Source organism: Eumetopias jubatus, unplaced genomic scaffold (assembly GCF_037043125.1).
Source record: "Eumetopias jubatus isolate StellerSeaLion01/CBP00866 unplaced genomic scaffold, mEumJub1_p1.0 scaffold_2, whole genome shotgun sequence".
Taxonomy (NCBI): domain Eukaryota; kingdom Metazoa; phylum Chordata; class Mammalia; order Carnivora; family Otariidae; genus Eumetopias; species Eumetopias jubatus.
This window is the reverse complement of record NW_028274808.1, coordinates 85,502,394-85,529,303: the sequence shown is the minus strand read 5'-3', so window position 1 is coordinate 85,529,303 and position 26,910 is coordinate 85,502,394. Positions and strand designations below refer to the sequence as shown.

The window sequence follows — 26,910 nt, the reverse complement described above, 5'->3', positions numbered from 1 at the left end:
ATCCCAGGATCCTGGGATCGAGCCCCACATCGGGCTCCCTGCTCGGCGGGGAGCCTGCTTCTCCCTCTCCCACTCCCCCTGCTTGTGTTCCCTCTCTCGCTGTGTCTCTGTCAAATAAATAAATAAAATCTTACAAAAAATAATAATTAGATAACTGATAAGCATTCTCTTATTTTAAACACACCCATTCGCACGCACATCACTACATATTGTATTCATCTCAAAACATTTGCCTGTAAGCGCTGGTTTACTTAGTCAAATGGTTGTCCAAATAGAATCTCCCCTAAAGTTGTCAAAAGAGTCACGTTATTGCCTTAGTTCTAGGACCTCAAGCACTGAGATAAAAGCCACATCTGGATATTTGATGTATTTTATTTTTCACATTTGTCCTACTTGAGGTTAACACTACTTCATTGGACAGTTTAAAAATCATTCTGTAAACAAAATAAAAAACAGCAGCAAGAGTTAACATAAAAACACAATGCATCATAAAGGAACGTGTTGAAACGAACACTCTGAATAAGCAAAGAAAATGTGACCATGATGATGATTCAACAGGAGAGAAAACCTTCAACATCTGTAAAAGGCAAAACTGGAATAGTAATAAAATTTTAAAAAAAGCAAGAATCCAAAGTGCAGGTGCGCTAATCTTCTTTTCCACATCCATTCAGGAAATAGATAGAGCATACTATTCTTTTAATAAAGTGACAAGTTCTGCTTTAAAACATTCAGGTACATTATCTTGCAGATTGTTTTTTTAAGTTTACATGATCTCTACTTTACATCGATTTAACTGGAAAGATGATCATAGGCAATACATGGCATAATTTCTTGATTCTATGTAGAGTATAGAAATGGTAAAGTTTGTTTTAGTTTTTGCTTTATTTGCAATGAGTAACAAGAAGCTGAAGATCCAGTATCAGAAGCATCAGTACTTTCACTCTTTCCAGAGGGGGGCGAAAAAGAAAATCCAGAGCCCTCTGTCTTCTTTGTTGCCATTTTCAGATTCTCTGTAACAAAAGACTGTTCATTTTCCCTGAATTCTGGTCAGCTGACTTAAATAATCAGAACAGTTTTCTAATGCAAAATCAGTCTGGTATTGGTCTGGATTGATCAAATAGAAGTGTTATTCTGGCATATGTAAAAATCATTTACACGTTCATAATTGTTTAGAACCTCAGACGTTTCCTCCTTGAAAGGAAACATCTATTGAATAGGATTTTTGAATAGAGGACTTTTATGAAATGTATTTCAAATCTTAAAAAATATTTTGAATGCCCCCTAAGATGGTATAGGATTTGCCTCAGCTGACAGTTTCTTTTCCTTTTGGGAACATTCTTGTGTTCATGGCATTTCATTTTCCTTATGGGTCTAGTATCATTTAGAAAGCCCAAATACGAATGGCTGCTGCCTTATTTAGCGTTAAACAGCACTGTTTTTAAACCATGTATACAGCTCAACAGCAAGATTAAGAAGTTAAAATACACACATATCACGGACAGATTCATCTTTTTTTTTGGGGGGGGGAATTCACTGAATAAACTGTGTTCTGGGAAATCCCCCTCCCCCTAAGACAACGTACTGTACCTACATTGAGGTGTTTAAATATTTCTCCAACAGTTTTCATTGTATTATATTATGAAAACACTAGGCTTCAAGCCGGGTCCTAATAAATATTTAATTTAAAAGGGAGAAAGGAACCCCAACACAGAACATTTAAAAAACAAAAACAAAAACAAAACCCTTCCCCTCCCTCCCCAACCCGTCCCCAGTGAAGGCGCAGGTGTCAGCCTGACATGGCGGAGATCTCATAGTCACTGACCGAGGTGAGGGGCTTGCCCATCATCCGGATGTTTTTTGCACTGGTGATCCTGGCCATCATGCACACGGGCTTGTCAAAGTACTTCACCAGGGCCGGCTCAGTCAGGAGGGAGGCCAAGAACTGCTCGAAGGTGATGGCCCAGTCCCGGTCCAGGCTGGTGCTCCGGGGCAGTGTCGCCGTGCCTTGACCGTTGCGCACCAAGACCGTGTCCTCCCCAATGTCCTCGCAGTGCAGCTTGTCCTCCTCATGGGAGCCGGCGCTCAGCACCGAGTACGAGGACATGGAGCTGTCGTCCTTGGTGTCATCATCGGAAATCAGCATGGAGGAGCAGGCCCCGTTGTCCCGGGGAGAGGAGTCCTCCAGCTTAATGTCTTCCATCTGCCCTCCCAGTGAGTGCTCCTCACCCTCTCCCGTCAAGCTGGCCGGCAGGGCCTCAACAGACTCCACCACGTAAGGCTGGCTGGGCCCTTTCTTGGGGAAGAGCATGCCTGGGATGCTGCCCCCGCTCCCACCCTCCTTTGCAGGCTGGGTGACAAAGAGCTTGCCGACTTCCCCAATCTCCAGCAGGAGGCTGGTCACCGCGGCCGTGGCGTGGTACAGCTCCTGCTCATTGGGGTCTTCGCTGAACATGTTGTACATTGTCTTACACAGCTCAATAAACTGCCCCTGAAAAGCGATTCGGAAAAACACAAAGGATGTGACCATTTCATGGGAAGCACAGAGGCAGGACTGAAGCGGGCTGGAAAGCTATTTGATATTAGGGGGCACCTGGGTGGCTCAGTTGGTTAAGCGTCTGCCTTCGGCTCAGGTCGTGATCCCAGCGTCCTGGGATCGAGCCCCGAGTCGGGCTCCCTGCTCAGCGGGGAGCCTGCTTCTCCCTCTGCCTCTGCTGCTCCCCCTGCTCATGCTCTCTCTCTGTCTCTCCCTCTCTGTCAAATAAAATAAATAAAATCTTAAAAAAAAACTAAGGTTCCTGAAAGACCCTTGAAAAGTCCTAGATGTCGGATGGATTGACGTGTTGTTTAAAGTCTCTTTACTCATGTTTCCAATCTTTTTAACTTGAAATTTTTCCAACGTCCATAAACATAGAAAGAATGAAATAATAAACCTTCATGTACCGGTCACCTGAGGTCAAGAACGACTGTCAGACAGTTGCTCCACTAACTCTTTTTATCCTCTGTTAAGCATCGTAAGGAAACCCCAGACCTCATCTCATTTCATGTCTCCACACTTCGGTATGCAGCCCGCGGCGAGGCTCCAATGCCCCCTCCCATGACACGTCTGCTGGTGTCCCTGGACTCCCCACCCACAGGATTTATCTGCTCTCCTGATAGGCAACTCAGCATTGGCATCCTGTGTTACAATTATTTATATTGTTTCATCTGCCTCGCGACATTTCAGCGTTTTAAGGAGAAAGTGTATTAGGTATCTTTATAGCCGAGCACAGAAATTTGCAAACAGCATGAGCTTGTCTTTTGAGTATCTGAGGGTATTTCTAATAACTGAAATGAGAATGCCTGTACCCTCAAAACTGATTATTTTGTGATTCACATTTTCTCTGCGGGGGTCACCTTCTCATGACTGAGCCTATTTTTTGATGCACAGAAACATGCACAAAATAGATCCACACAGATCCCAATTAAAATACCGAGTTACCATTCTCTTTGAGGGGGACTTAACGCTACATCTTTCTGTGACTGGAAAACAGAGCTTCAAGGTTCGAAATGAATGAACTGAAATGTTAAACACTTACCTGATTCAATTTGGGTAAATCCTTTGCGTTCTTTGATTTAGATTTATTTTCTGGAGTCCAGAGTCTCAGATAATTACGATTTTCTTGAGAATTTGCCCTCTTCCCTAAAACCCAAGTGTCAAGCAATAAGTATTCAAAGGTCAAGAAACAAGGATCCACCCCGCAGTAAGGTAAACATGCGGAGGAGAGCATCCTTACCTCTGTCGGGTTGGAGACTCACTGTGACAAAGCCATCATCTGCACCATGCTTCCTTCTGCTATCCAGCCCAACCACTGCCAAGAAAGAGAAGAAAAAGATTACAAGGTTATCCAACAAACCCACAGATTCAGCATTTGTGGTAGAAAATAGAAAAGCCTCTAGGTCAGGTTGCCTTATTCAGCAAAATAAAACAAAACCAAAACCAAAACCCAGTACATGGAGTTAATTTGAATTTGAAATAAATAACCAAGAACACTTTAGTAGAAGTGAGCCTTACAGAGCACATGGAATACACTCGTGCTAAAGAAATGATTTTTTTATTTATCTCAAACTCAGCTTTTACTAGGTGTTCCCTATTTTATCCGACAGCCCTATTTCTCGGTAATGGTTTCCCCCAGAATTATTTTTCACAAGTGGCGTTCAGTGTGGAATTAGGAATTAAAGGAACGATGTGATGTAGTCTTCCGTACTTAAAAAAATGGTGGTGACGGCCCAGTGAGTGTCGATTTCCCTACCCTCTCTGTTACATCATCTTAACTTTGTATACACGAGCCTGGTTTTCTGTCAGGCCCTGCAAAAGATCAAGAACTTTTTAAAAAAGAAATTAAAATCGATGTTGATAAAAGGGAAGCCAAAAAATCCTACAAAATTCCTGACATTCCTAATCTGGCATTTCAAAGATAGGACTTTCAAGGAAACCACTTATAACTGTTTTTCTTTTTCTTCTTAAAACGGGACATCACAGGGCACATAGGACTTCAAAAAGGAGAGGTATATAACCCCCATTCCCATTCCATTTGTCAGCTGTCAGAATGCATTCTAGCACTTCTTCAATCATCCAAAAGATGGCTGGTTTGGGATATGGGACCTTCACTGAATTGAGCATCAGGTTAATCTCAGCAGGTTTTAAGACAGAGCGAGAACAATGTACTATATTGTCACCAAGAAGTTCTTCACCTCTTAATGTTGAAAGTGATTTAGGAAACCAGTAGATATTAAAAAATATTTAATATATGGTAAGTTTGTGCAATAGATATAATACAGCCATTTAAAAACCATGTTTCCAGAGACTGTTTCATGACATAGTAATATGCTCACTGGACTTTAAATGAAAAAAGTAGTCTACAAAACTATATAGGCAGTTTGATCCCAGGTTTATAATAGACATACATGTTATATGAATAAAAATGACAGAAAATATTTCAAGATACTGTTATTTTTGTATTATAAAATTTTAAGATTATCTTTAGCTTATTTTATATATTATATTTTTAGAATTTTAACACAAAGCAATAATAATTTTGGAGTTAGAAAAACATTTTTTAAAAAGCGACTTTGATCATTATTAAATGCTATTGGCATGTGAGCACTGCTGAAGCATTCTGAAACAAGTGGATCCTTTTCTGAAATGAGTGTTTACTAAGAAAGACAGGGCTCACATTCTGCAGCCAAAATACTATTGCTAACAAAGCCAAGAATATCGTAGGACATGTGAAGACACTATGCTAAAAGCCTTCCTATATTATCTCATTAAATCCAATCTACACCCAAGAGGACAGCTACCATCTCCATTTTCCACAGAAGGAAACTGAGATTCAGAAATACCAGGACCTACCTGAGGTCACCTGGGTAACAATATACAGAACAGCAGAGTAGCAGTCTGTCCACAGATCCTACCCTCAATTCGTATTGCCAATAATAAGACTGGATCCGATTCACCCCTTTCTACTCAATCATAATAACACAGTTTGATAATAAATGGTGACTACACTTATCGTGATGAGCACTGAGTAATGTACAGAATAAATCACGTTGTACAGCTGAAACTAAGATAACACTGTATGTTAATTATACTCCAATAATAATAGTAAAAAGCTGGTCTAAACTCTGCTTATTTTGGAATGGCAAATTTAAGAGGCAAAAGGACCCAGGAGCAACCACATTTACTTTTGGACTTGGGTGAAATCATGAAGCTTCACTGATGATGGATGAGAAGGTAAATAACTCACTGCAGCAGCAAGCTGAGAGACACTGCTTAAATTCATACGAGACAAATAGGACATGACAATATATAAATTTGGAGATATATACAATGAGTTGAATCGCGTCTATGTAGATCTGACAACTACATAAAGCAGAAGTGAGCACATTTTTTTTTTTTTTGTAAAGGGCCAGAGAGTAAATATTTTAGGCTTTGCAGGGCCATACTGTCTCTGTCTCAACTACTCAATTCTACCCCTGTAGGATGAAAGCAGCCAGAGGCAATATATAAATGAACAGCTTTAAAACTTTATTTCTAGGCACTGAAGTTTAAATTTCATATAATTTTCCCCTATCATGAATTATTATTCTACTTCTGATTTCTGGAAACCATTTAAAAATGTAAAAACCATTCCTAGTTCACAGGTTGTGCAAACAGACCGTGGGCCACATTTGGCCCACGGGCTGAAGTTTGCTAATGGCCGTTAACAGAGCAAAGACAGAAATAAGAGAACTCTTTCTGGCAGAAATGCCCTGATTTTGGATAGCAGCATAATAACAGGATGATGTCCTTAATGAGCTGACTATAGCAGGGAGAGTGGAGTAAAATACATAGCTCTTTGGGCCATGTTTTCCCTAAGCCAGGGGGACATGGTGTACATGGTCCCTTCAGTACCCTTCAAGTACCCACTCCCCAGTAGTTGGTTGCCCGACTTCAGAAATGTGAAAAGAAAGTAACATATTAGGCAACTGGATTGGTATACTTCTCTGATTGACTAGCTTTGGAGGCAACTTTTTCCAATGACAGAGGGCTCTGTGGAAAAGAAATATAGTACCCCTGGCGAGGAAAGTCACTTACCATGTGTACATTCTGGGGTGATATCTTCAAAGAAGTATTGAGTTGCTTCAAAAGCAGAATCTGGCTCATCTTGATCAGAGGATGGCTCTAGAGAGAGGAGGAGAGGTAATTCTCAAATTGGCAGAGCGGTGACTCAGTGAAAGTGTGCTTTAATTGTTAAAGAAGTGACAAGGGGCAGGGTGAGAAGCTGAAGTTACAAAGGTGGAGTGGGGCACATCACCGGGGGCCCTGAACGCCTTATGGGGGGCGGGGAGCTCACTCCATTTTTCACTCCATCTTCCTTTTTAACAACCTCACACCACAGCGTCCCTTTACATCTTCCTTTTTTTAAGATTCTCCTAAATTCTGTGAAATGCTACTTCACAAACCAAATTTTAGGAAACTGTATGCAATTAGAGATAATTCTCAAATCTATAGTTCTACCCTGTCTCTATCCTTAATGCTAATCCCTCATTTTTTTTTTTAAGTATTTGCTAGCTACATCCAAGCTACAGGCCAACCTTTTAAAATCTGAGCTCAAAACGTCTCCAACTTTCCCACTCGTTTCTGTGTTAAAACGACTCCTTCTAAACTCAAAATCTCAGGTTCCTACCCTCTCTTCTCTTTCACAACCCTTGTATCCCATGAGTTACCAAATGCTATTCTCTCTCTTGCAGAAGTCTGCTCTTTTCTATTACAACTCCTACCTCAGACAGGAAAATGACCACAGAATCAAGCACATGATTCAGGAACCTACGTAGGTTAATTACTATTCCGTTCATCCTCAGTGACCGGTGAGTGATTCTAAATATCAAAAAAAGAGATTTCAAACCGGGTCCTGGTATAGATCCATGAGCTCCTCTGTGTAGCTCACTTACCGGGCAAGACGTGCATTTTGTACAGGAGCTTGAGTTTCTCTGTGAGGTCCCCGTGGCACGCAGCACCTAGAATCACATAAGTCCCAATGTGAATGTATTGTGTGTACTACTGACCCCTCTGGGCTTAGCATTCCCTTGAAAAGTCTACCTTTTGCAAATTGAAATCAAGACACTGGGTAACAGGTCTGGCCAGCACATATTTGGGCTAAGAGCTCTGGAACCAGGATGCCTGGTTTCAAATCCTTTGTACTTACTATATGCCCTTCAGAGAGTTAACCTTTCTGTACCTCAGTTTCCCCTATATAAGGACGGACCATAAATAGAAGATTCTACCAGTGGTCTTGACATCAGGATCAAAGGAATGTGTGAATTAACCATGCTAACATGTATAAAACGCTTAGAATAGTGCCTGGCACATAATAAAGGTGTTATTATTAAGAAAAATCATATGACTGGGTCTCAACACTCTAATGGAATTCAGAAATAATCTCATATGTTTGAGATTGCTTCCAATTACTCACTGTAAAAATCCCTTTTAGTTGTTTTTGGGGTCTCCTAAATGTTTCTTCAGTTTAATTCCTCCTAATCTACTGCCACTATATCACCATCACTTCAATCAAAAGAACTGTTACTTCTTTCTTTAAAGTCCATGTGTATTTCAGGAATCAGAAAATCCTCTGTAAATATCTTGCCTCAGAGCACCTAGTTGAAGATTAATCAGCTTTGGGAAAAGAGGAATCACAGAATCTGGGTTAGGAGGAACATCAGGGGTTGTCTTGTCCGATGTCCCCCTAAATGTAGGCATCTCCCCTCCTCCACAAAAGACAGGCAAAAGACAGGAGAGTCTAGCACCTGCTGGGACACTCAGGGACAGGGAGCTCGTCACCACCAGGGGCATTCCATTCCACCAATGTATTCTTTAAATTAATTGAAAGTTCTTCTGCAATTTTTTAGTCTTAGGATCCTTAACCTGCAATCTCAACTTCAGAAAGTCCAGGAAGCCCCTAAAATGTAAAATTTTGTCTCTATGTGGGTATGTCATTTTGTGGGGGAGAAAATGTCCATAGTCCTTATTAGATCTCCAAGAGTCCATGACTCAAAAAAAGGTTTAGAACTGCTTTTTTCCCCCCTTGTTCTACTCTTTAAAGCCAAACAGAATAGGTCTGTTGCCTCAATACAACGACCCTTCAGATTCTGAGGATAACACACCGGTCTCCCTCAAGCTTATCTTTTCAAGGCAAGTTTATCTATTTTCCACTTTCTCATGTGACATAGTTTGTATACCTTTCCCTACTTTTATGCACATCCACCTTACGTGTCACCTTGTCAATCAATATCTCTCTGGAGAGAGTTCCAGAAGCCTCTTGTCCACTTCAGAGAATAGTGGATATACTCTTGACTCCACTACTAATATACCCTGAGTCTGCATTCAATTTTTTATACTCTTTCACTGTGGAGTTTCATATTGACCACGTGGTTAACTAAACCTCAAGATGTTTGCACACCAACTAATACTTATCATGAAAATAATGACAGACATTTATTAATCATTTGCTTTGTGTTCAGTCCCATGCTATCTACTTAACATGCGTAGTTCATTTTTCTCTCACAATAATTCTATGAGATGGACATAAATATTAGCCGAATTTTACAGATGAGGAAAGTTGAGCTTATTGATGGTAAGTACTGTGTTCAAGGTCATAGGCTAGTAAGTGGCAAGCCCAGGATTTGGATTTAGATTTGTCTGACTCTAGATCCCATGCCTGAACCCACTATACCATATGTAAAAACCCTAACTAGGTTTTTTTTTTAAGATTTTTTATTTTTAAGTAATCTCTACACCCAACATGCAGTTCAAACTCAAAACCCCGAGACCAAGAGTTACACACTCCACTGACTGAGCCAGCCAGGTGCCCCCCCCCCCTTTTTTCCTTCTCATAATCATTTCTTAAAATTTAGGATTTCTGGTTTATCCTTACCAATTTGTTTTGCCAATCATTTCTTCATGGGGAATTTTTTTTTCAAATCTCATTTTTGTCATCCAACATTTTGGCTGTCTTTTTCAGCTTCATGTAGCCCACACATCTGGTGAGTAGGCCTCTTTTCTCTCTCCCTTTTTTTTCCAGTTATAAAACTGCTAGGGTTGGCCTTTACTGAGTCAACTTCACATAGGAAGTCATTCTTTCAGATCCCTAATACTCAAAATACCAGACGTTAGACTTTAGTTGGAAAATTTGGTGAGCAATAGTGGGTTTTGTTTTGTTTTTTTCTTTCCCAGTTTTAATTTGGCCTCCTCTTTTTCCATGACTTCAGTTGCTGACTGAGTCCAGTAGAGGGGGATGAAGAGTAATTATAGTAACAATAATAACTAACCCTTTTTAAATCAGGCATCCTTCCAGGAACTCTACTAGACGTATTTCATTTAATCCTGACAGTAATTCATTTGCAAATGAAGAAATGATCAGAGATTAAATATCAAGCCCAAGGTACTAGAGAACTCTGTTGAAACTGATTCATTAACCATCCCACCTGGGGGGCAGTGTTCAGCCAGTCACCCAATCACCAACTTCTATATACTCTTACCTTTTCCATTTATAATGAGTTTTAGCTGTCAAATGACCAGCCGCATCATGACATCTATAACATATTTAGAGACTGCCTTTCAGCAACACGACTGGAAAAGGAGATACAGCTCATTCGTGGCTTCTGATAGTAATCTATTTCTAATTCCATATAGACCACCTGTTTATGAATTTCTAGAGGGAACTTTCGGGGGACTGACATTAAAATTACTGATCCCCTCCCAAAAAAAATTACTGATCCATCTTTTCCAGAATTCTTTTTTTAGTGTTTAAAGCATGAACAGAATCTCTCTTTTCTGTCTGTCTCCATCACTATAATTCACCCACATAACTAACAACAGCTCTGAGCATCCTCCCAAGTATCTAGGGCAAGGCTTACTTTGCTCAAGAACTCGATTGCATTTTGAGAAGGCTAAATACTCTTTTCCAGTGTTTTCGCTATCCCAGACTGCAAGCTTCTTTCCTTTCTTGAAGATTTTAAAGAGTATTTTCTTACTGGAGTCACTGAACTTAAGTAAATTCAATATTTATATTTATTTCTATCACTTTCTACATGCAGAACTGGTCTCTTTTTCCTCCTCCTTATCCATGTCAAAAGATAATTTTTAAAAAAATCTCCTTTTGATAGCCACCAATCTGGTAATAAGTAGTTACCCTGGGGCAGAAAAGATTAGAAGAGGGTCAAAGGGGTCTTTAGCCCTGTTTGGACTGCTTCACTTTTTTTAAAAAGTGCAAGGTACTTATGTGTTACTTGTGTATTAAAAGTTGATAGCTCCTCCTTCCCTAAAAACTATCCTGCTTGCCATCAGCATCGACTAGTGAGAAAAGGGTGAGCGATCAGGACAGACAGCCCTTGTTTGAATCCTGGGCCCAACAGGTACTGACTGCGCAGTTCAGTTCAGTAAGAGATTAAGTATTGACTCGCTAAAAACTAACGTCCCAGCAAGTTATTTAACTTTCAAAGCTTTCATCTCTTTAACTGAAAATGGGGATGATAATAGTAAGCAGGTGGGTAATAAAGCATAATAGTAACAGCACTAATTCTGCCCCTGGAATGCCTGGGTTCAAACTCTTTGTAGTTGTGCGCCTTAGGCAGATTAAATGTACATAAAGCATTAGGGCAGTGCCTGGAGCAGAGTAAATGCTGTATAAATGGTAGTTATCATTATTATCTCCTCAAAAGGCTACTGTTTGGATTTAGTGATCAAGTACGAACAGCGTCTGCACTTAAAAAAGGCTAGTTCTGGGGATGCCTGCGTGGCTCAGTCAATTAAGTGGCTGCCTTCAGCTCTGGTCATGATCTCAGGGTCCAGGGATCGAGCCCCCGGGTGGGCTCCCTGCTCAGTGGGGAGCCTGATTCTCCCTCTCCCCCCTTGCTCGTGCTCTCTCTCTCGCTCTCAAATAAATAAAATCTTAAAAAAAAAAAAAGGCTAGTTCTTCCATGTCCCCTACCCCCTTTAAACACATACATGAGTGCTTTATACAAATAATTTCTTCCTTCCTAAGAGCATCTCATTTATACCCCTTTGCCTTTTTAAAAACCATCAGCTTCCTGGGGCCTTTATACCTTCTAGTCATTTTTTTTTTATTATTTTGGTTTTTCACAAAGCTTTACTAGTCATTTTTCTTAAAGATTTAGAGCACTTTTTGGAATCATCGTTGGCTCTATCCTATACCTGACCTCTTCATCTTTCCTAGGGCATGTTGTTTTAAAGTACATGGCCATGGCCAAGGTCACAGAGTGGCACAATTAGAATCAACTTTTTTTTTCCCTTCTTCTCTCATTCTGGCAGCCTGACATAATGCCTGCTATGACCACAACCTCGTATCTGGCGGGCCAAGCTCTACACCCCTATAGCTTTTCTACTCAATTATAAATGGAACAAGAGTTCAAAAGAACATAGGGCAGTCCTGCTAACACAGAATCATGGTCAGTGAGGCTGACAGGCAGAAACCGCGTGCTCCTTGTTATATGGGGGCGCTCTTGCTCACGACGGACGGGCCTTCCTCCAAGCAAAATGGAGAGAAAAGACCTTCATTTAGACTGCAGAACTGTTGTGTGGTTTCTTCAGCCCTTTATTAAAAACATTATGAAATGTTTTTATATTCCTTTATACAATTTTATGAAATACAGTTTTTGTCAAAGAAAAACAATCCACCCAAATACTTCTTTTTCTCTTGTAAGCTTTCATAGTCTGTGGTTTCAGTGTTTATGTTGGCATTTTACTGTCTTGCAAATTCTCTGATAAGGTATTTTAACTAGGGCTGAGAACTAACCAATGTAGAAGGAAATGCTTTAATCATATAGTGTATCCATTCACTAAAAACAAATGTCACCAGCAGTTTGCAAACTTTAAAATGTGCTCCTCTGCCTTCTAAACCCAATCTTTGCGGGCAGTGCAGGGCTGGGGCCCTGACGGCAGCGCTGAGGACCACCAGGAGTGGGGCAGGTGTTACTGCCCCATCAGCCCCTCCAAGGCCATGCCATAACGGCACATGCTTACTTAGCCCAGAGACAAACTCTCGGAAGTTTATCAGAGAGTCTCCATTTTCATCTAATAACTGGAACAAGCGGGAGGCCAGCACTTCTGAGTGAGTTCCACAGGCCCAGGGAAAGAGGAGAGCAAACATCCCCTTGAACTGCTCAAAGTCAATGCGATACTGTTCAAGGTAAGGCAGGCTGGGGTCGTGCCGGTCCAGCGCATTGCTGCTCCCGCCCCAGTAGCAGCTGGTGAGATGCTCTGCCTGAAAAAGGAAAGCACAGGAGGATTATCGGGGATGCGACCAGGAAGAAAAGGGCCCTGCCTGACGTTTGGAAAAAGGCTTTCGGTCAACCCGTGTGCGTCTCCCAGGGTGCTGGTCTGCTCTCAGGGCTCCTTGTCTTCCCGTTGTTCTACACAGATCTCCACCCGACCACCCCACTAACTCCACGTGGACCACCTCTGCAGCTTACATCTGGTGTGAAAGGTCCAGTTCGATTCCTGGAGGCAGGTGAAGAAAGGGACCCTCCCCCCAACATCCCTGCCCGTACGCCTATGTTCTTCCCTCTCACACACACACTCACGAGAGTTTAAAAAAATAAATCCCATGAAAATAAACAAAAATTTTTATTTAAAAAAATTAAATAGAACGTTAACCTGAAAAGGCTCTGTAATTTAAGCAATCTGACCATCTTGTTTTCTAGGTGAGGGTGAGAAAGCCCAGAGGCTGAGTGGCTCTCACAAGGTCGTCCAGTTACTCAGAGCAGAAGCGTGATGACATTGGGAGTTTCTGAATTCCTAGTGTGGTGTCCCACTCACCCCCTGCCTCTCAGTGACTGAAATTACTTAAATATCATAGTCACAGTATTCAAGCTACAAACGTGTGGTCTTATTGCGCACATCTGAAAATAGCTTTAGAAAAATTATGAGTAGGAATCGCTATGGTAAGGAGACTAGAGATCTGGACACAACAAAAAGCTTCCTGTTTGTCCTTGGAAACAAGGCAGCCTCTTATTCATGAAGTCATATTGATTCTGGTAGATATATGCATCCACTCTAGGAAGACCACAAAGATAAAACCCGTAATAGAAAAGCCCTGAAGGACACCCCTCCCCCGACATGTACAGTTAGCTCTGGATGCGTAGATGGGAGCAATGGGAGAGGTACGAAAAGCAGGACTTTATTTTCACTTTATTCCCTACTGTACTGTCTGAGTATTTCACGACAGTAACGTATAAATACTGCAACAGAAAAAAAGCACTTTCGAAACAGATCTTTCCCCCTTGCCTGGGAGTTGTGTGAAGGGGGAATTCGTCGTGTGTGTGGTACTTCAGTTTTGCTCTCACTTAGAAAGGAGCAAAGCCCAAATGTCTCTACCACAATTGTTTACTGGGAATCACAGCTAATAAACTAAAAGAGAGAGGAGCGGGAGTAGGCAAGAGAGGAAGGAGAGGTGGGGAGCAGAGCCAAAGCCAGGTTTCTGCACTGCAGCCTCCGGAAAATGAAGGAAGCGGGTCAGAGTTCATCAGGGCTTTGGGACTGCATTCCTGGCTGCAGGGGTGAGGTTGGAGTGCAGGCTGTCAGAGGGAGGCAGGCGAGGCTGAGATCAGAAAGGCCGCAAGGATCTAGCGGGAAGGGATGCCCAGCAGCCCTCTGTGGGTGGGACGGTGTTGGTGATCCGCCCCGGGGAGGGGTCCTCTTTACCTGATCTATGGATGAAGGTTGCCCAGAGCATTTTCTCCTAGCTAAAGCATTCAAGTTATTCTGGAACCAGGCTTGAATGTGGGTCCAGGTACTTTCATGGTGCTCCCAACCATCAGGAAAATACGAGCCTGTTCCTTGATAAGCTCCCATACTCCATCATGTGGGGACCAGGGCCCCCGACATCCAAAAAGGATCAAAGGACTCATTTAGAGAGTTCAAGAGAAACTAGGGCAAAGGGGCCTTGAACTACATTTTTCCATCAAACGTGCCTCAAGGTGGCAGCCTTTCCACATTTTTCCTCCAAGTTTAACTTTTTTTTTATTATTATTTTTTTTAACTTGAGTATAGTTGACACACAATGTTACATTAATGTCCCATGTAGGCTTAGTGGTTTGACAAGTTTATGAGCTCCTTGGGAGAGGACTGCATCTTTCCTTTTATCTGCAGAAAAACCCCTGGAAATTGGCTTTTTAAAGGACTAAAGAGTCTGGCAGACTGTCTGACACATACTGATGTCTCAACAAATGTTTGTTCAAGTGATTTAAAACCACTTAAAAGTGTTCAGAAGACTCAAAAGAGAGTCCATAAGGAAGTGTATTTTTTTTTAATTTTTATTTATTTGACAGAGAGAGAGACAGCGAGAGAGGGAACACAAGCAGGGGGAGAGGGAGAGGGAGAGGCAGGCTTCCCGCGGAGCAGGGAGCCCAATGTGGGGCTCGATCCCAGGATCCTGGGATCATGACCTGAGCCAAAGGCAGACACTTAACGACTGAGCCACCCAGGCGCCCCCATAACTGAAGTTTTTATCTTGGGTTCCAGTTATCTTTTTATTTTTTTGAAGATTTTATTTATTTCTTTGACAGAGAGAGACACAGAGAGAGAGGGAACCCAAGCAGGGGGAGTGGCAGAGGGAGAAGCAGGCTTCCCGCGGAGCAGGGAGTCCGGTGCGGGGCTCGAACCCAGGACCCTGGGATCATGACCTGAGCCAAAGGCAGACGCTTAACGACTGAGCCACCCAGGCGCCCCCCACAGTTATCTCTTGAGTCTCCTTCCCAACCCTGACACCGAGTCTCAGATTCTTTCTTGGGGTGCTCCGTAGATTTGGGGAACTCTTGTTTGTCAACACAGCCTTAGGCAGGGCTTTGGAGTCTAAGAACAGCGTGCTTTCTTCAGGCATATTCTCAGGGTCCACAGGACACACCTGGTACCTGAAGGTGTGCTGACCAGAGAGCGCAGGGGTGCCCAGCTAAGAAGTCATGGCTTCAGCAATCTCTGCATCTGGGACTTCCGCACAACCAGCCTGGCCCTCCTTTCCCGGGTGTCCCTCAAAGGCGGCCTCCTCTTTCTAATATCAATGCCCTTCCTGTTAACTGTTCATGGTCTTGCTGCCTCCGGCTGCTATTCCCACTTCTGTTCACTTACCCAAAGCCCAGCTCTAACCCCCACATCACCCCGTGAAGCACTTTTCTTCTGGTCCTCAGCATCCTTTTAAAATCTGATCTTAATCGGATCGTTGTATTTTTTTGTTTTGATCCAAGTTGGATCATTGTATTTTTCCCTTATGGAACCAAGAGGGACCCTTTCTTATGGATAACCAGCTTACACTGAGCAGTTAGTTACGGTATATGGATAAAATATGAATGGGCTGGCACACTATAAAGACTTCACCATCAAGCGCCAAATGGAGGCTGGTGGGGGAGGGGGTGGTGTCCACTCTGCTGGTCACGCTGCTGGGCTGCATGAAGGGCATCACTAACTAGCCGTGAAACCTCAAGCTCTCTGCACCCGCATCAGAAACATGCAGAAATTATACTAGATGAATAACTGATCACTAATTTACCTATGTATTCAACACACACGTTCAGAGCACCTGCCAGGCAGAGACACTAGAGTAGGCCCCAGTGAAACAAGAAGAAATAAAATAGTGGTGGGGCGCCTGGGTGGTTCAGTCAGTTAAGCGTCTGCCTTTGGCTCGGGTCATGATCCCAGGGTCCTGGGATCGAGTCCCACATCGGGCTCCTTGCTCAGCAGGGGGCCTGCTTCTCCCTCTGTCCCTCCCCCTGCCTGTGCTCTCTCTCTCTCTTTCTCTGACAAATAAATACATAAAATCTTAAAAAAATAATAATAAAATAAAATAAAATAGTGGTGCTCTTCAGTAAGCAGCTAACACGCAAGTAGGAATATTAGCAAAAACATTCCCAGCTATCACATGCTCTGACTCTAAGATCTATTAGTATTCAACACAGATCTTTTTCTTGTATGCTTCCTGCTACCTCTGCAGTCCTCCAAATAGTCATGTTTAGCTCTGGCAGTAAAAGGCACTACAAACAAGAAGCTACCCAATTAGAAATCAGGATAAAATGGGTTATCAGCATAAAAGACATCTTTTAAAGGTTTTCTCCTGCTCATTACCACATCTTTGCCTATGAGGTTGATAATGACAGTTACAAGTATTTTTTTTTCTAGAAGAAAAAAATTCTACTTTGCTTTATTTACTAATAAAATGTTTTGTCATTCAGGACTAAGATTGGTATGGGCTGAATGATGGAATGAAAACCACAGAACTTTAACCAATCAGGCTTTTCCTTAGACAGCTGAACAGCTTTATGCTTACTCTAGCTACATATTTTTTTCAGTGTGCTCTAACATAGCTTAATATAGGAAAGCTCGAAGGGTGCTTTAATACAGCTTAATATAAAAATCACAATTTACAATAATTTCAGGCAGCACTTAAACTCAATTGCCATCATTCCAATGAGTATTATAAAGTAATACCCTTCTTTGTCAAGTCCAAGGAAACAGCTAAAATATTATACGGAGTGGAACAAAGCTAAAACATCAGCTTAAATGAGTAATAAGAATATGTTTATTTTTCATATTAAGCATTCCATTTTCATACTCTCAGCTCTACATATTTATGCATGTTGATCCTCATGCTGTCCCTTAACAATTTAACAGAAAAACCTAGAACTGATTGAATCATTAAAGTAAACTCTTTTATTCCCCTGAATGTACATGGATTTACTTTGAAACTCACCTTGAAAAGAGCATAAAGTTCTTCTAGCTCATCAATGGTAAAGGAAGTTTCTGTCACAATTGTTCGGACCTATAAGAAGGTAGACAGAATGAATTTCACAATCTCAAAGACATTATATTGGGAAAGTTTCTGATTTTCTTCTTTTAAATCATCTCAGTCTGTCCAGCAGGAATTTATGGAGAAAGAAGGCCACTTGCTATTTTTTACAGGACTTACCACGTTCCGTTTTGTAGTATCCTCCAGTGTCTGGATCACCTTCAGTCTCTGTTTGAATCTCATCTGCTCAATCAAATCTGCCCGGATGGTTCCAAATTTCTAGAAAGGAGCAATAACAGTATTTCTGAGAAATCTGTTAAAGTACATAGTATCATGTATGCAAGATTTATGGAGACACAAGCTGGATACATAGAAGAAATTTCTTATGAAATGACAGACATCCTAGACTATGCCTTCATTTATTTTAAAAACAATTTAGCAACCATAAGTAAATAACAGGGAATTCTCATGCTTCTTAACCACTGAACTAAATGTCAAAGTCAAATGAGTGTTGCTCAAATCAACAACAGTTTATAGGGAAGAAAAGGTTAAATAAGGCTATAAGGGCCATTTGTGTAAGAAAAAATGCTTCAAAGGAAGAATTTTCTTGACAAGAAGAAAGGAAGTATCTGAAGCTTACTATTAGCCTGGGAGGTCAGAAGTGTAAGAAAAAATGCTTCAAAGGAAGAATTTTCTTGACAAGAAGAAAGGAAGTATCTGAAGCTTACTATTAGCCTGGGAGGTCAGAAGAAACGTCTGTGTGAGGCTCCCTGTTCCTGTTCTCCAGCTCTATAGCATTTGTCCTGGTTCAGAAACCTACACTGTCTTTGGATGGCAGACACTGTGGGTTAGCTACCTTTCCAAACTCCAAAATGCCTCCTATTACCTGAATGTTTGTTGAATGAAACTTCAAAAGCCAAAGAAAGAATATACAAAGTTTTAGATCTCCTAGTGGTGCAAAAGAAAAACAAAGAAGTTCTGCTTAAAGCATGAAGCTTGAACCATGGAAGCAATGGCTGTCATGGATCAACACATTGAAAGGATAAAGAAAAAAATGACAGATATTATCAAGTGTTGGCAAGGTTATGGTACAACCAAAACCCTCATATGTTGCTGCTCAGAGTATATCAATTGGTACAACCATTTGGGAAATCTGTCTGCAGTATCTACTAAATCTGAATAGATACATATACCTATGACACATAAATTCCTAAGTACCTTCCCCAAAAAGTATGTATGTTTTTACCCAAAGTCATACGCTAGAATATTCATAGTGCCACTATTAGCCAAAAGCAAGTAACCACTCAGATGCTAGTTAACAGTAGAGTGGATAAATAATTTGTGATATTATCACACAATAGATTACTACACAGCAATGAAAATGAACAATCTGGATAAATCTCACACTCATAATGCTAAGCAAAATAAACCAGAACCAAAAGAGCTCATTCCATATGAATGGAATTATACATTTATGAATGGAGTTCAAAAGCAAACATAACCTATGGATTTAAAAGTCAGGAGAGGGGCGCCTGGGTAGCTCAGATGGTTAAGCATCCGCCTTTGGCTCAGGTAGTGATCCCAGGGTCCTAGGACCGAGCCCCGCATCAGGCTCCCTGGTTGGTGGGCAGCCTGCTTCTCCCTCTCCCTCTGTTGTTCCCCCTGCTGTGCTCTCTCGCTGTCAAATAAATAAAATCTTAAAAAAAAAAAAAGGAGAATTACTAACTTTGGATGGATGGACAGTGACAGGAAGGGGACACAAAGGGAATTTCTGGGGTGCTCATATTGATCTGGGTAACAGTTATAGGAGTATGTTAAACAGGGGGCCTAAACATTGTCTTTGTACGTCTGTACCACAGAATCCTACTCAAGAAATAGGGTAAAAAACAAAAACAAAAACCACCAAAACTGTTTTATACAAAATGACTAGGATTTATTTTTCACAGAAATTGTGATGAAGGAAAAAAGGCAAATCTCAAAAGAATGCATACTGCATATTTTGTTTATGTATTAATCATGATAACATTATTATAGAGAGGGAGAATAGATTAATGTTTGCCAGGGTTAGCAATAGGGTGAGGGAAGGGTGGGTGTGGCTATAAAGGGTAGTTTGAGAGTCTTGTGATGGTACACTTGAGGATCTTTACTGTGGTGGTAGTTATGCAAGGCTATGCATGTGACAAAACTTCATAGACACACACACACACACACACACACACACACAGAATGCATACGGAACTGGTGGAATCTGAATAAGCTTGTTTGGGATGTCAGCATTGGGTGGTGGTGGGGAACTGAACGAAAAGTGCACGTGACTTCTTTGTACCATTCTTTGTTACCTCCCTTTGAATCTATAATTATTTCTAAGTAAAAGAGTGGCTTTGAAGTTATGGTGTAACATTTTAGGACAGAACGTGATGGATCAATCTGAAAAGTGAGTGATAATCAGGGAGTTGAGAAATTACTGGTGAGTTTAAGACTTTATTGGTATAGAGAGAGAACACTGAGTTTTGGAAATTTTGAAATGAGGACTAGCATTATCTAGCCAAGTCAACTGTGAGACGTACCTAATGGCTGTCACACAGACTGGCAGTTGTCTTCCCAATCTGTTCTCCCTTCATGTATATAATTCAAAATTTCAGCGAGTACCCAGATGCTCAGCAAAAGATATTTCCAAGCTTCCCCTGTGGCTTGTTGTGGCCAGGTGACTAGATTCTGGCTATTAGGATGTGAGTAGAGATTTCACGAACAAGGGCTTATTAAAGGAGCAGAGCACACCCACCCTATCTCCTTCCTGTGGGGATATGACATTTCTTAAGAGTAGATAAGAAAAAGCCTGGGTCCTTAATGCCACTGGGCTCCACACCAGCCCTGAGCCACCTACGCGGACTGAAAGTGAAAGACACACAAATTTCTATCTTGTTTAACTCTGTTTTGGAGTCTCTTGTTACAACCGCCTGGTCTGCGTTCCAAGCAATACAAGATCTAACACTTATAAACTGCTTATTATGGTGCTTGGCATAAGTTTATCTCTTTTGTTTTAACTCCATTTAATCCCATCCTCTGGGTTCTCCTCATTCCTCACTGGCTACTTCTTTTCTGTCTCCTCTGCACATCGTCCCCATCTCTAAACCCTGGGGAGCTCCAGGGTTTCGTCTTTAGACCTCTTCCCTCTATCAAAACCTACTCCCTAGGGATTCCCAGTCACTGCTCAGCCCCTCTCCTGTCCCCACCCTAGTAGAAACCACTACTATCTCTTACAATAGCCTCTAAACTGATCCTGCTTCCTCGAAGCATTGCACCTTTATTTTTCTCCCACAAGCAAGAATGTTCTGTCTTAAACCTATGGCCGATGACACTACTTTGCTGAAAACTCCAGGCGCTTTACAGCAGGCCAAATTCTGAGTCTTCACTAAGGCCTAGCCGTCCTACACGTGCTCCCTGCTCCAGCAGCTACCTCTCTGCTCACCTGCCACCACCCCTCTGCTCACTCCCCTCCAGTCACGGTGGCCTTTTGCTGCTCCTCAAACGTGTCATGCAGGCCCCCTCGCCAGCCAGGGCCTGGGCGCTGCCTGCCCCCTCGGCCTGGCATGTGCTTCTTGCTAAAACACATGGGCTGGGAGTGCCTGGGTGGCTCAGTCGTTAAGCGTCTGCCTTCCACTCGGGTCATGGTCCCAGGGTCCTGGGATCGAGCCCCGCATCGGGCTCCTTGCTCCACGGGAAGCCCGCTTCTCCCTCTCCCACTCCCCCTGCTTGTGTTCCCTCCCTCGCTGTGTCTCTCTCTGTCAAATAAATAAATAAAATCTTTAAAAAACAAAACAAAACAAAACAAAACAAAAAAAACACATGGGCTTGCTTCCCCATGTCATTTGTGTCCTGGCTAAATGTCACTTCACCAGAAAAACAGACCTGCAGAGAAAAGGCACATCCACTTTTACCTGCTGTGCTTCTTCTTGAATTTATCGTTTTACCTTATACTTGGTTTTTACTTCTTATACCTATCTGCCCTCCCCGCCCCCCCCGGCTGCCAGCCCAGCCCCGCTTACTAAATGAGCACAGAGGCTGTGTCCACTGGAGTGGAGGACAGTGCTGATTTAATAAGTGTACAACAAATACTTGCTGAATACGTTGAATCCCAATGATAATGCCAGGAAGAAAGCACTTTCCTTCTCCCCATTTCAGAGACAAGCAATCAGAAGTTTAACAAAAACTATTGACTTGTCCAAGTCCACAGAGCTGGTAAAGTATTCATTGCAAAGTACATGCTAACAACAGAGAACTGGGTTTACTTCAAACTGGGCCACAGTATGCCTTTGATTAACGAGAAAACATTGGTTGTGACACAGAAGGAAACTAAATTTTATCACACCAATAACTGGCAGAGCCATTACAGGCCATGTCGTGGGCTCCTTACAGTAACCTTGTGAGTTGGTACTGTTACTTCTACTTTACAAATGGGAAAACCAAGGTTCACAGAAGTTAAATAAGTGACCCAGAGTTCCACAGGGGCTGAGCTGCTAGTCTGAGGCCCAGATACCAGCTCCGTAACTCCACGACCTACCATTCTATCCGACAATAAGTTCTTCCCTGTCTCTATGTAGATCAGAACATAGATTTTTGGAACTACACAAAATTTGATTCAAATTCACATACTTTGACTAATTAGCTGTTGTGACTCTACACAATTTAGTCGTGTCCTTTGAACCTCAGTTTATTTCTCTGTAAAATGAGACCCCCAAAACTGTCCTTGTACAACTGCTGTTACAGATAGATATATTAATATAAAGCACCAATAATAGGGGCGCCTGGGTGGCTCAGTCGGTTAAGCGTTGGCTCAGGTCGTGATCCCAGGGTCCTGAGATCGAGTCCTACATCGGGCTCCCGGCTCTGCGGGAAGCCTGCTTTCCCTCTCCCTCTGTTGCTCCCCCTGCTTATGCTCTCACTCTCTCGCAAATAAATAAATAAATAAATAAAATCTTTAAAAATAAAAAATAAATTAAAAAAATAAACTACCAACAATAGTAATCAATATTAAACATTGGCTTGATAATCTCTGCAGACTGCTAAAGAGAGAATTATTTCCCCCCCAAGTCTGACCTTCAAAGATCCCTGTATATTGATATTTAATTAACTAGATCTAGTTGTTCCTCAACTAGAAATGGTTCCTCCTGTTTGCTAGGCAGGACCCTCTCTCTGGGACTGGCCACAGACAGAACACAATGGAAATACAATGACTCTTCCATCTGATGCAAACAGTCTCAACCTAAAACGAAACCATGGACTCCAAGTTCCTGACTAGCTATTTCCGGAGAATGTCTAAAGGAAAATGAGCAATGAGAATGACTGGGTCCCTCTCTCTCTCTCTCTCCCCTTCTCCCCCTTTCTCTCCCACCTTTTGCAGGGGCTCTGAAAGAAAAGAATGAAATGCTAAAAATAGGGCAAACAAAAGGTGCCTCAGTACATCCTGGAGCCAACATTTCTCATTACCTGAAACAAGGGCCTAGGTGTCATACTCTCTCCCAGGCACTACACATTTCAGCTCCATGAAAAGAAATAATTCACTAAGGTAACAATTCTTTTCCTAACAAATAGAATTTAGTGATGGGGTGAAGGAGCCTAAAATTATCTTATTTTTCTAAAATCTACCCTTCCTTAAATAATAAACAAAATAATCCACCTCATTTACATCTCTTCTCCCACTCAATTTTTATCTGAATGTTTCTATAGCCTCTTTCTAATTTTCCAATCTACCTTCTAATGTCTTTTACGAGCTGCGAGGTATTTTCAATGTCGGCAGAGCCTCCTTGTCTTGCTGCTCCGCCCCACTCCCCTGGGGTTGCCTACACCAGCTAACAACTAGGCATTCAGCCCTTCATTTTGTACCACTTCACCCCTCCTGTGGTCCAAATGTTCCCATTCTCGCCGTATGGACCTGGGACAAGGAGCAGGCGGCTCAGATAAAGGAATGATGTGCGGACCAGTTCGTCTCAAGTCCCCAGTTCACATTCCCTGGCCTCTCTCGCCCCCACCATCGTTCCCGGGTGGACAAGAGCTTTGTCCATGCTGGGCAGCCTCCCTGTGATTTCCTGCATCCCTCCAAGCTTTCCCTTCCGTGGCTGGGGAGACAGGGATGACGAAGAACAGACACAGATTTGAGAAAGAGGTCACAAGGCCAGTCTCCACCAAGTTCAATAGGCTCCTCCTTTCTAAATCCTCCAGAGAGGACTAGAAATATTCAAATGCTGCAGCTTAAAAAACAAAACAAAACAAACAAAACAAACAAACAAACAAACAAACAAACAACACAAAACTTAGTTTAGGCCATAAGTCCCTGGAATGATCTGAACAAACCTGCCTACCACAGGGACATTTATTGAAATAAAAAGGCGGCATCATTTCTAAAATCCAAACTCTATAGCTTCTGTTTTTATAGAAGAGTATTTCATTGAAACTATGCTCAAAAGTGCCTCTCAAATGTTTCTTAATTTGTGGGGTACTTATTTTCCTGGGATACAGAATGGGGTTCGCTGTTGGCCAGAGGACTGAACACCATTCACACACGAGGGTCCTTTCTTTGGTCCAAAATCTCCAAGTGTCTAGGTGAGTGAGGCTCTCTGCTCTGGAAGAGTGGGGGAGGGTGAGAGGAGGAACAGATGGGTTGTGAGCCTCTGGACCTAGGAAAAAACAGCATGAAGTTGTGGGAGGCTGGGACCAAGGGATAGGTGATAGATTCTCAAACAGCTGAAGGAGTACTTCCCGCAAACTCCCCCTGCCTTCGTCTGTGGTGGCGGCATCTGTCTGTCCCGTTCACTTATGTGTTGGGTGGGGTGGTGGTATTCAGGTGGAGGAGAGAAGAATGAGGAGGAAGATAAGAAGGGATCGGGATATGAAGTCAGTGTGAAGACTCTGCTTGTTGGAGTCGCATGTTTGCTGACTGGGTTGCCTCTCCAGGGTCCTCTGATTTTTAAAGAACTCTCAACTCGTGACAGTACTCATATCCATGCAACACCTTCGTAACTCCTTGTCAAAAAGCAGGCCCTTATTTTATAACCAAATTTGTGCTCCTCAAGGTACTAACTCTTTCGAGATTTTTGCCTAGCAGAAAGGGCTAGAAAAGCCTCTGTCACACGAGAAGGTTGACAAAAAAACACTTCCGTCAGCTTCAATGTAAAATAGCCCATATGAACTGATTAATTATTAGCGAGCTTGAACATGTTAGTTAAAACGTAAGAAATAACGAGTAGCAGTAGAGACCAACAGACCTGGGATCTGAATCTCAGCTCCAACATACCGGGAAACCTTGGACAAGCTACTTAACCTCTCTTGAGTTCTACCATTTGTAACAGGGGCATAAAAACACAACCTGACTCTCAGTCTTTTGACATTGATTCTGATAGGACACAGAAAAGTCAAAGCACAATGCCCTATATCAATATATATTTACCTTGATTTTATTTTAAAAGTTGTGGAAATTACAAAGCAGCAGCCAGTAGGCTACAAAGACCATGGCATGTATCGTTTGGCATAGAGTGTATTTTGAAAACTAGGACAATTCAAATAAAATTAAGATCTCCAAGTTCTCTTGAAAAATCAGAGGTTCTGGCAACAGTGGCTCCTTATTTCCAGTGGGCAAAGAGACTGCCCCACCACCACACAGGCCGTTACCACCTAGGACCCCGAGGCCACCTTTCCCCACGCCTTCACCCCCTGCCCACTTGGTGTCTGCCTTGCATGCACAGTCACGTGAACTTGCCACCTGCTCTAGAGCATCTTCTTTAAAAAATACACCATTGGGGCACCTGGGTGGCTCAGTCAAGTGTCTGACTCTTGGTTTCGGCTCAGGTCATGATCTCAGGGTTGTGAGATCGAGCCCCGTATTGGGCTCTGCGCGGGCCATGGAGTCTGCTTAAGATTCTTGCTCTTCCTCTCCCTCTACCCCACAACCCTTCTCCCTCTCTAAAAACAAAACAAAACAAAACAAAACAAAACCCCAAAAAACCCACAACATAAAGTTTGGCCTCTATAAAGGAGACTTGCTTTTGACAGCTGGGCATTATGGAGAGGGTACAGTTTCATAGTCAGATATGGATGCAAGTCTCACATTCCACAGAAATTTCATGAAAACTGATGACCCTCAGCTTCCTTACCAGCAAAACAGGGGAAATTATTCCTACCTCTTTGGGCTGGGTAAGAAGTTTATGTGCTACACAGGGAAAGCAACTATTATATGGTAGCTGTTATTACTCCTAGTAATGTTGGCAAAAGGGGGAGGAAAAAAGCACATATCTAAAGATCAGGCAAAATGTACTAATGTTATAACTAAGGTCCCACAAACAACTGGTGATAACTAATTTAGGGGTCTACATTTCTTTTTTGAGGGATGGACAGTCTTTTAAGAATTAAACTTGGAAATCAAAGCTATGCTTTAGCAAAAAATGTCAAGCCCCAAATGTCTTCCTGTTAGAGCTAAAAAATGAAGGGTTTACAAGTAAAATAACGTGCTGTCTAGAATTTGCTTGAAAATACTCCAGAAAAAAAAAAAAAGTGACTTAGATGAAAGAGGTCAGAAAAATGTTGGTAACTGTTGGACTGTGTGATAGGTCATGGAAATGCATCAGGTTACCCTTTGGATTTCTACTGTGCTGGAAAACCTCAATACATGAAAGAATGAGAAAGAAAAATATTCACACCGAGGTGTTGGTAACATATCCCCAGGGCCGGGCATGATGCCTGGCATAAGACAGGCACTTATAACATCTTAAATAAAGATTTTTTTCAATAAATGGATAGACAAAGAGTGTTTCTTGTATCTCCCGGGTCTTTCCCCACTGATACAACTGTAGTATCTTCTTTGCTAGTTTATTCCTTCAGCTCTCCCCACTCCCAATTTATTGCACGGGGAGCAGAAATAATGTCCTTGAAGAAAAATTCCCCTCCGCTTCCAAAGGGCTGTTGAGTACCTTGCAAATCAATCAGTGGTTTCAAGACTCCCAACTAGCCAGCTTCTCCTGGACCAACCGACCTCACGTCCATATGTACACTTACAATTCCATCTCCGTTCTACCCAGACAAATCCCACTGGCTCTAGCTTTAATGCTAGAGAGCTACTTTTTAGCTGTGTGGCCTGGAAAAACTAGCTCAAGCTCTCTCAGCTTCCATTGTCACCTTAAAAATGGGTTAATATTTACCTGGTGGGGCTTATCTGTGAAGCACCCCGCACCCTGCCCACACAAGGTAGGCTCTCAGTGAGCCGTAACTTTTGTGGTCATCATTAATAAGCTCAACACGTTATTCGGAACTTTCATAACGGCCTGTCCTGCACAAACTCCTCCCTGAGTTTTATTAGCTACACCCTTCCCCTGCTTTTCTCAGATTCAACCCACTGGGTTGGGTTGTCTTGAACATGAAGAGACTCCGTGGTGGTCATGTGCCTGCTGTAAGGTTATTCATGTGCCCCTGTGCCTTTAAGGGTCATCTTGGTCTATGGACCAAACCCGAAGGCTGGGGCTTTGTCTTGTACCTCTTGTATAACTCTGCAAAACTGCAGAGCCTCACACACAGGGCGCACAAAGAACAACACTGTCTTTCAAACTGTCTGTAT

General features: G+C 42.3%; 1 protein-coding gene across 1 annotated transcript in view; it reads right to left on the bottom strand.

Annotated features, from left to right (window-relative positions):
* Nucleotides 1-354: 354 nt before the first annotated feature.
* Nucleotides 355-26,910, bottom strand: part of TBC1D9 (TBC1 domain family member 9) — a 115,782-nt gene continuing 89,226 nt past the window's right edge. The window contains exons 14-21 of the mRNA XM_028102223.2: nt 17,490-17,588; nt 17,274-17,342; nt 12,557-12,797; nt 7,471-7,536; nt 6,614-6,700; nt 3,774-3,848; nt 3,576-3,679; nt 355-2,488 (exon numbers count right to left, since the gene is read on the bottom strand). Of these exons, the coding sequence (XP_027958024.1) occupies nt 1,787-2,488; nt 3,576-3,679; nt 3,774-3,848; nt 6,614-6,700; nt 7,471-7,536; nt 12,557-12,797; nt 17,274-17,342; nt 17,490-17,588 (1,443 nt within the window). The 3' untranslated portion in view covers nt 355-1,786. The remainder of the gene's footprint in view (nt 2,489-3,575; nt 3,680-3,773; nt 3,849-6,613; nt 6,701-7,470; nt 7,537-12,556; nt 12,798-17,273; nt 17,343-17,489; nt 17,589-26,910) is intronic.